The sequence below is a fragment of the Aricia agestis genome, chromosome 8 (genome assembly GCF_905147365.1).
Source record: "Aricia agestis chromosome 8, ilAriAges1.1, whole genome shotgun sequence".
NCBI lineage: Eukaryota > Metazoa > Arthropoda > Insecta > Lepidoptera > Lycaenidae > Aricia > Aricia agestis.
Genome location: NC_056413.1, coordinates 15,664,871 through 15,679,385, shown reverse-complemented (window position 1 = coordinate 15,679,385; position 14,515 = coordinate 15,664,871). Strand labels below are relative to the sequence as shown.

General features: G+C 35.4%; 1 protein-coding gene across 1 annotated transcript in view; it reads right to left on the bottom strand.

The window, feature by feature from the left end:
• The window catches only part of LOC121729324 (nuclear hormone receptor FTZ-F1 beta), a 41,195-nt gene that overhangs the window by 10,811 nt on the left and 15,869 nt on the right, over positions 1-14,515 (bottom strand). Inside the window, exon 2 of the mRNA XM_042117798.1 lies at positions 96-459. Coding sequence (XP_041973732.1) covers positions 96-189 — 94 coding nt within the window. The 5' untranslated portion in view covers positions 190-459. The remainder of the gene's footprint in view (positions 1-95; positions 460-14,515) is intronic.

Genomic DNA, 14,515 nt, shown 5'->3' with positions numbered 1-14,515 from the left:
TAGATTCTGTTATTTATTATTTTTTTAGAAACGAACACACTAATAAACAGTTAACTTACTGGACAGTGGACACAAATAATCAAAACATAACATACCATTGCTATTGTCCGGGCCCGACATGCTGATGGTGGTCACAGAGATATGTCCTCCTTCCACCTTCACAGGCTCAGCGTCACCCATCGTATTCATCGATAACTTCACAACACTACACTATAGCACCATTCAATTATATCGTCCGCAAAAAATTCTCAAAAATAGTCGACGAAAAATCTTCAAAAACTATTCAATTGCATTATTCTAAAAATATTACAAAACTTATCATCTTGAATCGGTCATTTTGAAGGCATCCAAAGATAGTCTGGCTACATGGAGATGTTCACATGTTCTTGGTCCTCGCGGGAAGTCTAGGTAGTTTAAAGGTGGTCTAAAAGCAAGGCCACTTGTTGCAACCATGTTTATCTGAAACAAAAGAAAAAAATATTGGTATTAAATTGTCGACAAAATTTTTAAACTATCAAAACCTGTACGAAAAGGTTTAACAATCCATCCATATATCCATATAATATCATAAATGCGAAAGTGTGTCTGTCTGGTCTGCTACCTCTTCACCCAACCGCTGAACCAATTTGCGAGCGAGCTAGTTGTTGCACACTAATATTATTAATGAAAAATATTTATCAATTTTACTATCTTATAATATAAATGTGGTACTCGATTATTTTTAATATGATATCTAAATTATTATAATATTATAATTTAGAGTTAAGAAATCCTCACACTCTTAACTCTATTTGATTATATCGGGGTATATGAAACATTTAAAAAACAAGACAAACTGAATTCAAAATTGGAACAAAGTCGGAATAAAGCTGTCGTGTAAAACGATGTGTTTGTGTCGACGTACGCGGCGGGCGACACAGGCGGGTCGGCCTTGCGGCGCGCCCAGTGTTGTGCCGTGTGCGTTACCACACTATCGATGTCAGCGCACGACCTCAGTGTCGTTGCCTTTTTGTTTACAAGGCGAGCCGAGATAACGTTAGGCGGCGTCACTTTAAAAATTGATATTAATGTGGCGTGATATTTATCGATTATTCATTGTTTATTATTTATGGCTGCGGTACACAATTATTTCTTATATCGACATTCGAGTGCTATATCACTAGCAAGTAGTAGGGGGAGTTGAGCGGCCTTCACGGAGCCGGTTGTAGCGGCCGGGCGGTCGCGAGCATTTCGCCTTTCTCGCGAACTGTTCTGCCGCACCCATTACGGCCAGTCATTTTACAACACACGGTAGAGTAGCATGTCTATTTTATATTGATCAAATTAAAATCAAGCTATTTATAAATAGAAACCTAATTTTACGGAGATTAAACGTTAGGTACGAAGTTCGCAGTTAATTTCTCAGCAAAGGTTGAACGAACACAAAGGGAGGCTAGATATCAAAGACTCCGAGACCGTCTGGCGAACCAATTAGCGTCCAATAGAAGCCATTATTCGCTGCTACTCAGACATTTCTTATTTATTAGTCAGACAATCCTCGAGAAGCGAATTTTGTCGTTAAATAAAACGCTACCTTTTTATTACTTTATGTTTGTTAAACATCTATACTTACACATATTTTGATCTTGTTATCTATTATTATTGAATAGTGACATGACTCACTTTATAAATAAAAAATTCCAAAGTGAATGTCTTAATATTATTCCTACCTACTTGGACTTGAAAGGGCAAAGGACACGTCTTGTTATCAATAAATTAATACGAATTCCCCGCTTAAAATAACTTTAAGTAGTAAATACAAATATACAAATATACATATTATTATTATTATAATTTACTTATGTGCATATGAATGTAAAATATGTGAATAGCTGTAATTTAGTACTTAAATTTTTCCATTACTTCGACAGCTTTCAATCATGTAGGTGATGTAGGTCCTTAGCATGACCTTATGTTTATAACAAATTTGTTAATATAATAACGTTTAAATAAGTCATTTAAATTCATAATAACGAATGAAAACAAAAAACATATCTATTTTATATTGATCTATATTTAAACACATACATATAACCATCTCTTTCTGTGCTTAGACATTGGTGATGTTGGAGCGGGACGTACACAAATTTAGTGTCCCAATAAAAGGAGTACGTTCGCACGCAAGATGGCGTCATCGCGGCCTAGACAAGGCCGAACGGTCATTTATACGATACGTCAGACGAGCGTCTTTGTCTGCTAGGTGGTTGTAGAATTGAATGGCCGCACCTTGTGGAAAACTTTATTATTTTTTATTTCTCACAAAACACCATTGTTTGTTAATCTGTAAGCGAGAGAGCTATAGTGACTTACGTTTCACTTCACGGTAAACTAAATTTAAATCTCTCTTAACTTACCGTGATTGCCAATTACACACGCAGAATACTTCCTAACATGAAAAAAAAAATACGATCATATTCACAATTTCCGAGCGCAATGAACAAATAATTTTATAGTCTGAAACAAAGACGCGCTTCAATGTCGTCCTTGAGCCATTGTCGATAGAAGCAAGACGAGCCGCCGACCGATAACTATCTTAAGGTCACACCACTATCTGCCTGAGCCCTGACGTAAGCGCAGCGATAAGTACATACTTTTACACAGGTGAACAAAAATAAGTGACTCAAATACTGAAAAACCCAAAAAATTACGTTAGGTTGAAATCAAAATAGTATTAAAAACACTTTAAGGTTATATTTATTTATATATCATCAAGGCAAAATAAAATTTGAGACTTTAAAATAAATTAAGGAATTTAAAAAAACCCCCGCAAAACAATTTTAAAAAGTAATGAAATAATATATTTTACTGACTTTAAATTTAAATAATTTCTAAGTGTAAAGTGATATTTTAGTCCATAATTGTGGTCACGGTGTGTCGGGGGACCGCCAACAGTGTCTTTTGCATTTTGTATCGCCATGTCACTGATTGTCTCGATTTGGTTCGCTGAAAACTGACCCTTAAACTATAATGTTATGTGAATTTAAACATCTACATTAGCGGTCCCCCGACACACCTTGACAACAATTATGGACTAAAATATCACTTTACACTTAGGAATTATTTAAATTTAAAGTCAGTAAAATATATTATTTCATTACTTTTTAAAGTTGTTTGGCGGGGGTTTTTTTTAATTTCTTAATTTAATTTTATTTCATGCTTTTTAAACTTGTGTTGCTTATAGTGCATAATATAAATTACTATCAACAGGATCATATTATATCCCAATGAATACCATCTAGGAATGTCCTTTTGGATGAGGCCGTTAATATGAGTCCAAACATGAAACCTTCACTTTGGGTTCATATGGAGCTCGGCTCTTATAGAATCCAGGTGATGCTGCAGCAGCAGCATGCAAAAATTTATTGGTTATCTACGTCTTACTAGTTGTCGCAATTAAAATGAGCCCAAACACGAAACTATTGCTCTTTAAGTTGGTGAGGAGTTGCGTATCCTATTGATTACCAGGTCAACTTTCCATTAATGTGTAAATATTCATAAATGTCACGAACTAAAAAAAAAAAAAAACACGACAGACAGACAGACAGACAGACAGACAGACAGACAGACACGTCAAACTTATAACACCCCTCTTTTTTGTCGGGGGTTAATAAAAATAGAGACAAATGAGTCAACAGGTACAGAAACCACAAGTCATCTGTAAGATTCTAATAGGAAACTTTGACCTGTCGAGGAAACGGTACAGGTTAATGACATTGTACGTTACATCGCACTTGCACGATAATAATAATTAGTGTAACGAACTGCGCACAGAATTTCCCTGTCCTTGACCCGTATGATGAGGTCGTCTATCCCTAGAGTACGATGCACCCTTCGCCTACGCCAACTAAAATAGACGAGGTGAACACACTGCATAAGCCATTCAAAACTTTTATCTCGAAACACTGTTAGATACTTTCTTTTAACTGTAGTTAGTTTATATTAACCAAAATTCGACGACCATCTTTATCCATCGTCCCTACTTTAGACTTTTGATGGATGAATAAGTCTGCATGGTGTAAAAAAGCGGCATAAAAATATTGTAATACAAATAATATATTCGTATAAAAAATAAATAATCAGTGGAAATCATCACCAAATAACATGATCAAGATAAAATTAGAAAAACATAGACTCATCGAAACAGACCTTGACCGCTAGTAATAAAATTGGTAATAATTTTAAAATCCGCTTTGGAAGGACCATGTACAATTATTTAAATGTTAATTAATGTCTCAATGGGGCTTTCCGAAATGAAATCTTATGGAGAACAACACAAGGAAGTTTTATTGGAAGCAAAATGTCAAATTGGACTAAATATTATAATGAAACATTTGGCTCTATAGGCGTTTACTGCACAGTAGGACGCGTACAGGATAAATAAATAAAACATTTTATTGAAACAATTAGAAACGACTTTAATATTAAACAACATTAATTATAAAACTAATTTAATATTGTAACAATTGCTGGGAATATCATAGCATAATATAATATACATATACTTCGATAAACATTATTCACAGCCAGACGACAGCTGTCCAAATAATAATTTTAATGAAACGCAGAATAAATGTGGAACACGCTTACTTTATAGCTGGCATATATTTGTTTTAATATCTGCGGTCGCCAGTCAACGTTGCGTGTCGACTGTCGACAAGGTTTCGCGATAAAATCTACAATTTGTGATTATCGATGTTGTAATCGTATCCTGTCACCTCACTAGTCGGCAGGGGTGGTTGCCCGTACGCAACTTACAATGTACCTTTGGCACAACTGAGTTATTTTTTGATTGATTATTATTTAACAGAACCTAAATTACTAAATAAGTTTTATGTTGGTTTTAACTGTGCTTTTATGAGATCAATTGTAAAGATATTAGAAATTTGCCCATGTTTAAACAAAAATACTAATGTAACTATATAGTAATTTTTAAGTAATTGAAGTTTAATGACCATACGGATCCCCTGATAAATTTACTCTGGACTGGGATTACGTGTGGAGTGTGGACTCTTCTACCAAGTAGTTTTAAGTTTTAACTCAAGTGTCATTATTATTCTGAAGCAACATTTCCGATAGCAGTTAGTACTTTACGATCGTGAAATATTGCCATTTGCCGCCCTATAGGTTAAGACCTTTCCTCACTTTCTCATTGCTAACAAGCCATTCATTAGGTAATGTAGGTAGTGTGGTAATGTTTGTAAATACATTTAATACCCCTTCACTGTTCTCATTAGAACTACGCGTACATGAAATTGTAATTAATAATTTTTCATTAATTATATTTTGTGCTACAATAATTTCTCTTGCTGCTGTTGCCTGTCAGGAACATAATATTTTTATATTATTCCCGATACTAGCGCTATCAATTATATACTTACTTAATTTTTGAATTAAATATTTATTTTCGTTATCAGATAAAACATGTTTTCGGATTTGGTTGTAAACATTTTAGTTATAGCCAAAAACGAACTGCATTTTGTATCTAACGTTTACATTCAGTAAGCGGGTGGCAGCAAATGTAAATGTAGTACACCTTGGTCTGCAGCTTGCCCAATCCGTAATTATCATGAGTTAATGACTCGGATGACTCTGGCAGACAAGGTCTTAACGCTCACTTCTTTACCTGTTACACTTACCACAGGTAACCTCGGGCAAGCATCATCAGCTCAAAACTATGATTATTCCTTTTTTATATAAAACTAGCTGTTGCCCGCGACTTCGTCCGCGTGGACTTCAGTTTATAGCGCGCGATGTCAACAAAATTGGTGTCAAAAGCTTTTATAAAAAAAACCCTGGTACCCCTTAAATCAATACAGCTGTGCAGTGTGCAAACAATAAGTACTTCATTTTTGTATGTTAAACTTTATATATTATGCCAAATTTTAAAGCTTATTTAGCCCCCCCAATTACACAACTTTACTTTAGCCCCAATTTCACCAACGTCTGTTAGTGTTAACAGCTTGTTAAAATATCCTGTCTTCTCTTTCATTCATATGAAAAACAAAACAGCTAACGTGATACTAATTCGAGCATTAACTTTAACAGTCGTTGGTGAAATTTGGTCTTAAGGTTACGTCACTGCCTGCACAGATAAAGTACTGAGTTATTTAATACCGTAGAATAGATATAACAATCGAAAAAAATCGAGACTTAAATGTAGGATGATACCACCTCTTATAGAAAGACTTTTGCTAGCGCGATGTAGAAGACGCACGGCGCCATCTATTATGAATTTTTTGAACAAATTTACGACCCTTACAACCCTTTTTTCCAGTAAAAAAGTAGCCTATGTCCTTTCTCAGGCTTTAGACTATCAGTATACAAAATTTCATTACAATCGGTTCGGTAGTTTTGGCGTTTGGCGTGAAAGCGAGACTGACAGACAGACAGACAGACAGAGATACTTTCGCATTCATAATATTAGTACAGATTATGTGCACACTGCACAGCTGTTTTTGGGTATTTTGATTAAGGGCCGCGCTACACCGGAATGGCAGCGGCGAGGCGAGCACTTTCAGCGCTGCCATTCCGGTGTAGCGCGGCCCTAAGAGGGGTACCACTTACCAGGGTTTTAAAAAGTTTTTAAATTTGACACAAATTTTGTTGACACCGCGCGCTATAAACTAAAGTCCACGCGGACGAAGTCGCGGGCAACAGCTAGTTATGAATAAAAACAATAATATATAATAAAGTAGGTACCGTATGATTAGTTCTGTTATAATAATGAAGTAAAAAATAAAGCGCCATCTGTTTTCATATATTAGAATTAAAATGTTGATTGCATTGATATATTTTCTGGATGGAATATAGGCCAACACAACACACTCGAACTCCTTAGAAATGCAGTAGGAGTTCTATAAGATAAGATAGATTGATTATTATTATAGCAAGTGATAATATTATTAAACATAATATTCTAACGTATTAAAAACTATAAACAAAAACATAATAACTAATAAGTATGATTAGTTTTATGTTCCAACGAAGTAAAAAAAAGCGCCATCTGTTGAATCGTATTAGAACTAAAATGTTCATTGCATCGCGTCGATATATTTCTGGATTTTTTATAATATTATACATAAAATATATTTAAGATTTTTGAAATATTATTTTAATACACATCCAAGACCCAGGAACATTGAAAACTTTTTGTTCCGCCTGCGGGACTCGAACCCAGGACCCCCGGGATGAGCGCTGGCCACGCGCAATGCGAATTCATTTTCATCGATATTTTCATGGAAATAAGATATTTTCCCACATCAAAATGTAGCCTATGTCCTTTCTCAGACTCTAGAATAACTGTGTACAAAATTTCATTGCAATCGGTTCAGTAGTTTTGGCGTGAAAGCGAGACAGACAGACAGACAGACAGACAGAGATACTTTCGCATTTATAATATTAGTATGGATTAGTATAGAAGTATAGATACATAAAATATATTTAAGTAAAAAATAAAACGCCATCTGTTGAATCGTATTAGAACTAAAATAAAATAAAACGCCATCTGTTGAATCGTATTAGAACTAAATTGCATCGATATATTTCTGGATTTTTTATAATATTATACATAAAATATATTTAAGATTTTTGAAATATTATTTTAATACACATCCAAGACCCAGGAACATTGAAAACTTGTTCCGCCTGCGGGACTCGAACCCAGGACCCCCGGGATGAGCGCTGGCCTGCGCAATGCGAATAAATTTTCATCGATATTTTCATGGAAATAAGATATTTTCCCACATCAAAATGTAGCCTATGTCCTTTCTCAGACTCTAGAATAACTGTGTACAAAATTTCATTGCAATCGGTTCAGTAGTTTTGGCGTGAAAGCGAGACAGACAGACAGACAGACAGACAGACAGACAGACAGACAGAGATACTTTCGCATTTATAATATTAGTATAGATAAGGGGGCAAACGAGCAAACGGGTCACCTGATGGAAAACAACTACCATCGCCAATGGACACCCGCAACTTTAGAAGACCTGCAGGTGCGTTACCGGCCTCTATTCTCCAGAGAATCGTATCAGAAGAATATGATAAGCTATTGCAGTTGCTTTCGGATTTGGACCGATGATAGCAGACCAGTCAGTTATTAAAACTGGACAGTGGATCAGTCTTGACACTACAGGCATCCTAGTTTAACGATGTTAGATGGTAAATAATATCCATCAAGTAAGTAACATGGATCTGTCTACACTCTACTGGAATCTGGATAGATCGACAAAAACCTCAAGTTTCCAATTAAAAACAACACACATAAATGAACCAAGTATTTACATAATATTATTTTATTGATTACTAAATCATTCCTTTGATTGGTTTATTTGTACAGTCTCTGCAGCTTTCTAGCTGTATTTAGTTTCACCATGTTTGTAAATTGTATAGCTACAACTTACAAGCCAATAAATCGGCTGCCGTTGTCAAAAACATAATCTATTATCGCTTGTTAGCCAAATTAGTTTGTTATGAAATGTTCCCTTACTCCGGACTCCGTATCTTTATCTATATCTTATATATAAAAATGTATTTTCAAATGTGTTAGTCGCGCTAAAACTCGAAAACGGCTGAACCGATTCTGCTAATTTTAGTCTTAAAATATTTGTAGAAATCCAGGGAAGGTTTAAGTGACACGATGTTCACCGGGACAGCTAGTAATATATAAAAATGGATTTTGAATTGTGTTAGTAACGCTAAAACTCGAAAACGGCTGAACGAATTGGGCTAATTTTAGTCTTAAAATATGCGTATAAGTCCAGGTTTTAAAGTGACACGAAGTTCACCGGGACAGCTAGTAGTGAATAATGAGTTTGTCTGACGTACTTAATTGTATTTTCAAAATTTTAAAATTCAATATAATATTATGGTATACTTACTAGCATTAGTTTTTTCAGACAAAACTTTTTATCAATGATCATTTTAGTAAAAAAAATCGAGAGACATTAAATTAATAAAACACTAATTTTGCGTTAAAACCTCATTTAACAAAACGATATAAAATAAATTATTTAATTAATCAATTGACATAAGTGTTAATGAATGTCAGGGTCAAAATATTAGCTTATATAAACTGTAATCATTTAATTTTATTAACATGCTTTTATTATTCAAATCAACTTCTTATCAAAATATAACAAGTATGCTATTGGTTTCCAAACGCATTTGTGCGTACGGCCTACGATGCCTATTTTTGACGACGCTTTGTCGATCAAGGCCCCCAGGGGCCGGACGTACAGTTTTGAAATCACTGACTTAGATTTTTCAGGCAAAATCTCTTGAAGTTAAAATGCTCTTTTAATATTACACTAAAAATTCTTAAAATAAAAAAGATATACTTAATTGAAATGAATTAGCATGAATTAATTTAAGATTTTATGTTTTTTCCTTATGAGAGGAATGCAGCTAGTTTCAGGTTTGTGACATTTTTGCAGAATATCTCATACTTAATTGTACCTGTTCCAAATTCGTCATTGTATTGTAATGATTCATACCGATTACATGGTACATTAACTAGTTTTGTCTGTGGTTTCATCCGCGTTAAAAAATTGTATTTGATCCCCTTTTTAATCCCCTTGGGACGGAATTTTGGTAAAGTTTCTAGCTCTGAGGGTTTGGGCTGTACGTTGCCTTTTCTATGTTGTAAAATATGAAATCTTTCGGCGCATATTATGTTGAAGTTGTCCAAAGTTTGGACTCCAAACTGCTGTGTAAATGTTACACAATTACACATAGTAGGTAGGTAAGTACCTACTTATATTTACTTACTTACTTTTAAAAATGCATTTCAAAAGTTAGCAAATTATTTGGTTCCCTACAACGCCTACCTATTTTATTATTAATTTTATCTGTAAACCAAATTTAAGCTATTATACCTACCTATCAACTTATGCCATTGCAAAAATAGGGAAAGGAAATTCCATACGCGCCTAGCACAGGTGCAATACGACCTCAGACACATAGCTCTTAACGCAAAGGCCATAAGGTTCAGATTGTGCAGTATTTGCGATGACCTCGACATTTTAATTCAATATTAGATTTTGGCTCTGATATCCGCATGGATGACTTGAATAGGAATCAAATATAATGCTATGATTATCGATTCTAAAGAGTTAATATTTTTTAGCACCCGATAATTGATATTAACGAGTTCGTATGTAGGAACTTCGTATGCATGCATGCACGCAAGCGTAAAAAAACTCCAGGCTGAGAATTTGACAGATGACAGCTGGTCCAACAAGGTTATAAATGAACGTGGGCGGGGGCGCTGCTGGTGAAGGAGAACTGTCAAAAATGGCGTTTTTGTATGATGACAGCGTTAGTTCCTTTTTTCGCCACGTGCATTTAAAACCTTGTCGAGCTCTATGGTTATGGTTAAATATTGTGGCGTCTTGATGGCGTCCATTTTTAACTTTAACCAAAGATTTGACATTTTGCATTAAGAGCCCGTATGACCCTAACTTGACTGCATACTTTAACCTAGATCTCAAAATCTGTAAGGTCTAGAATAATGATTTTTTGACACAAGTAACTTCAGTTCATAAAGATTAAATGCTCAAGACGAAAACACGATTACCTACTCAAAAAATGCTCGAATTTTACAAAAAACGTTGTTTTAGACACATTTTTGCTTGGATCTTCGAAGTTTGCTGTCTTTTCTTTAATATTTTTTAATATCTAAAAAGGTATTGATAAAACCTAAATTTGCTCAAAACACTTTTTTCATAATCATTATAGTTAGTCTTTTATTCAAGTAAAACTAACTCGGCGATGATTCTGCGCCGTCCTTTTTCACCTGGCATATGAAAGACGGGCGTGAGTGTGAAGAGAGAAGGACGATGTTTGATTTTTAGAGTCAGGTGAGCTCTTAAGTTCTAAAACTACGTGTAATTACTTTACTTTCTAATATATTTTGTAATAAGGTGGCCACTCTTAAAGGTGGTATTTCAAAATCGAGTCTGCAATCATGCAGACTCGATTTTGAAATACATATTATGGTGAGAAAAAAATTCAAAGACTGACATAGGGTGAATCCAAACGAGCGTAATTTGTGAGTTGTGAGTCGCAGACACTGACCTCTATAATACACTGAACAGGCGATCGCTATCAATAAAATATTCCTATTTGAAAGTCGCCATATTGGCGCTGATTGCTATGTGAAAGCAGTAGTGAGTGTACTTGGAACTACTATTTTGCAAATCGCAGTTGTCATTTTCTATATAAATTAGTTCACAGTACGCTCACCGCGGCGCTTCAAATCGGCATAAGAAATAGCTGTCATTTTGTACGGCATAGCCTGTCCAGTGTATTATAGAGGTCAGTGGGACCGCAGAATTTCTGCCCCGTAAATGTCTTTTCATACAAATCATGACTCACATAATTACGCTCGTGTGAATCAAACAGGACTTTTGTATGAAACTGAATGCAGCAGAATACTGCCGAACCGAAATTCTGCGTCTCACAACTCACAAGTTACACTCATTTGGCTTCGCCCTTAGAAATGATTCATGACTGCTTAGGCAGTAGCAGTACCATAGAGAAAAGCAGTAGGTAGGTACTTCTCGTCTTCTAAATTTTAATATTCTAAGATTTTAATTTTGAATAGCGTCGATTTAAAAAATAATCTTTATTTACTCAATCTCACACAAAGATGCTAATTGAGTCTTCAAAACTCAAAAATTCGGCTACACTGCCGTTATACCGAAACCAGTATCCGAATCTTTCCTTACAATTGTATGTTATCAAACGTTTTCGCAATACGGAATCAAACAACGAGGGCATAGCAACCGGTACCACCTACCAGAGGGTAGGGGTAGAGTGGGGGGAGGGAAATAGGTCGCCGCAGCCGCATTCCGCGTCGCCTGTACCTGACTGATTGTGACTCAGACCATTTGCAAACGTCTGTGGTCTGTGCCTATTGCACTAATTAAGAAAACAATAATCGGCCAAGTCCGAGTTGGACTCGCGCACGAAGGGTTCCGTACCATTATAGAACAAAAATAGGAAAAAATGTGTTTTTTGTATGGGAGCCCCCTTAATTCTTTATTTTAAGTAAGTAAGTATTTAAATTTTATTATTATATTAAAGCTACGAATAATAAAAACTAGTATAAAACACAATTGAGTATTTTGTGAACATTGTCATCATTTATAATTAATATCGAGCAAAAAATGGCAAAAAAATCACGTTTGTTGTAATGGGGGCTCCCTTAAATATTTCATTTATTTTGTTTTTAGTAATTAAATACTTACTTTAACATTTTTTTATGAAATAAGGGGGCAAACGAGCAAACGGGTCACCTGATGGAAAGCAACTTCCGTCGCCCATGGACACTCGCATGCAGCATCAGAAGAGCTGCATGCGCGTTGCCGGCCTTTTAAGAGGGAATAGGGTAATAGGGGAGGGTAGGGAAGGGAAGGGAATAGGGGAGGGTAGGAAAGGGAATAGGGTAGGGGATTGGGCCTCCGGTAAACTCACTCACTCGGCGAAACACAGCGTAAGCGCTGTTTCACGCCGGTTTTCTTTGAGAACGTGGTATTTCTCCGGTCGAGCCGGCCCATTCGTGCCGAAGCATGGCTCTCCCACGTATAAATTGTAGTTGTAATGTATTTAATATAGCAAGTATCAATTAATGCATCTAGATAAGGTATACGTATACCTTTATTAATTAAAATAATATTTTTAAGCTACATAGGTCAAGTGTGTTTTTTGTGGAACTCGTTATTTTCCCACAGAATCCGGACTCCGCCCAAAACTACTTGCCGACCCCTGGTCTAAAGCTATAGTTTAGTATGTGATTTGTGAAGATACTTCTGATTTCTGAATCATGATATTCGTAAAAGATGATTCATGTTCTCTCGGCAGATCACGTTCGACTAAATGGATCAAAAAGTTGAACAAATTCTTTCAGATATGCACTAAAATCTACTTTAGAAAAATATATGTACTTAAGTATACCTATTATAGAGCTTTTTTCTATTCTCCAACCATCGCGCGTTGCAGTTAAAAAATACGATTTTTAGAATTTGAATATAGAATAACCTAAAGTTGTCTGTCTACAGGATAGGGCCCATTATAGGCCTGAATTTACAAACACTGAAAGATGAACAATAAATAATTCGTATGACTAAGGAAAATATGTATGTCTGGTCTCTGGTATGACTAAGACAAAGCTTACAACATACAGAGTTATGTGCTCTAGACGCGAAAAAGCACCGGAAATAACTAATAGTAAAAGTAGACAAGTTGCAAGCGATTATCGTAAACGCCAACAAAATTTGACATTAGGAGGATTCCACACCGCCATTTTTTCCATACAAACGTTGTCCCCTGTTTCCTCCCTGGATAATGCTAGTAGAGTTATAATTTTTTTCCTGAATATCTACGGCCACTAATACAATGTCCCTATGTTTTCTTTTTTTTCATAATTTAATTATTAAATAAGATATGAACGTTCAAAAACCCAAAAAAATGGCCAGATTTTCCACTGTGTTCAAACGTCCAGAAAACAGATTTGGATAGATTATACAAAAAAAGCAAAACATAGGAACACAGCTCGAGCCTTTTTTAAATCTTTAATGAAAAAAGTACTTAAATCGGTTAAGTTTTGGAGAAGGAATCAGGGGACAACGAATCGTTGATTTTCTGGATTTTCTGCAGTTGTCTCTATCGCGTTCTGCGGTATAGGCTAGAGGTAAGGGAGACAGCTATAGATATTACACGTACTTTTTTTTCATTTCTCTAGCCGCTGTTGTATCCTCTTAGTATTCGCTACCGTAGCGATGACTTATGTCAAATCGCATACATTTTGTTGGCATTTACACAGTATAGCAATCTATACTAATATTATAAATGCGAAAGTATCTCTGTCTGTCTGTCTGTCTGTCTGTCTGTCTGTCTGTCTCGCTTTCACGCCAAAACTACTGAACCGATTGCAATGAAATTTTGTACACAGTTATTCTAGAGTCTGAGAAAGGACATAGGCTACATTTTGATGTGGGAAAATATCTTATTTCCATGAAAATATCGATGAAAATTACTTCGCATTGCGCGTGGCCAGCGCTCATCCCGGGGGTCCTGGGTTCGAGTCCCGCAGGCGGAACAAAAAGTTTTCAATGTTCCTGGGTCTTGGATGTGTATTAAAATAATATTTCAAAAATCTTAAATATATTTTATGTATAATATTATAAAAAATCCAGAAATATATCGACGCGATGCAATGAACATTTTAGTTCTAATACGATTCAACAGATGGCGCTTTTTTTTTACTTCGTTGTAACATAGAACTAATCATACTTATTAGTTATTATGTTTTTGTTTATAGTTTTTAATACGTTAGAATACTATACTAATATTATAAATGCGAAAGTATCTCTGTCTGTCTGTCTGTCTGTCTGTCTGTCTGTCTCGCTTTCACGCCAAAACTACTGAACCGATTGCAATGAAATTTTGTACACAGTTATTCTAGAGTCTGAGA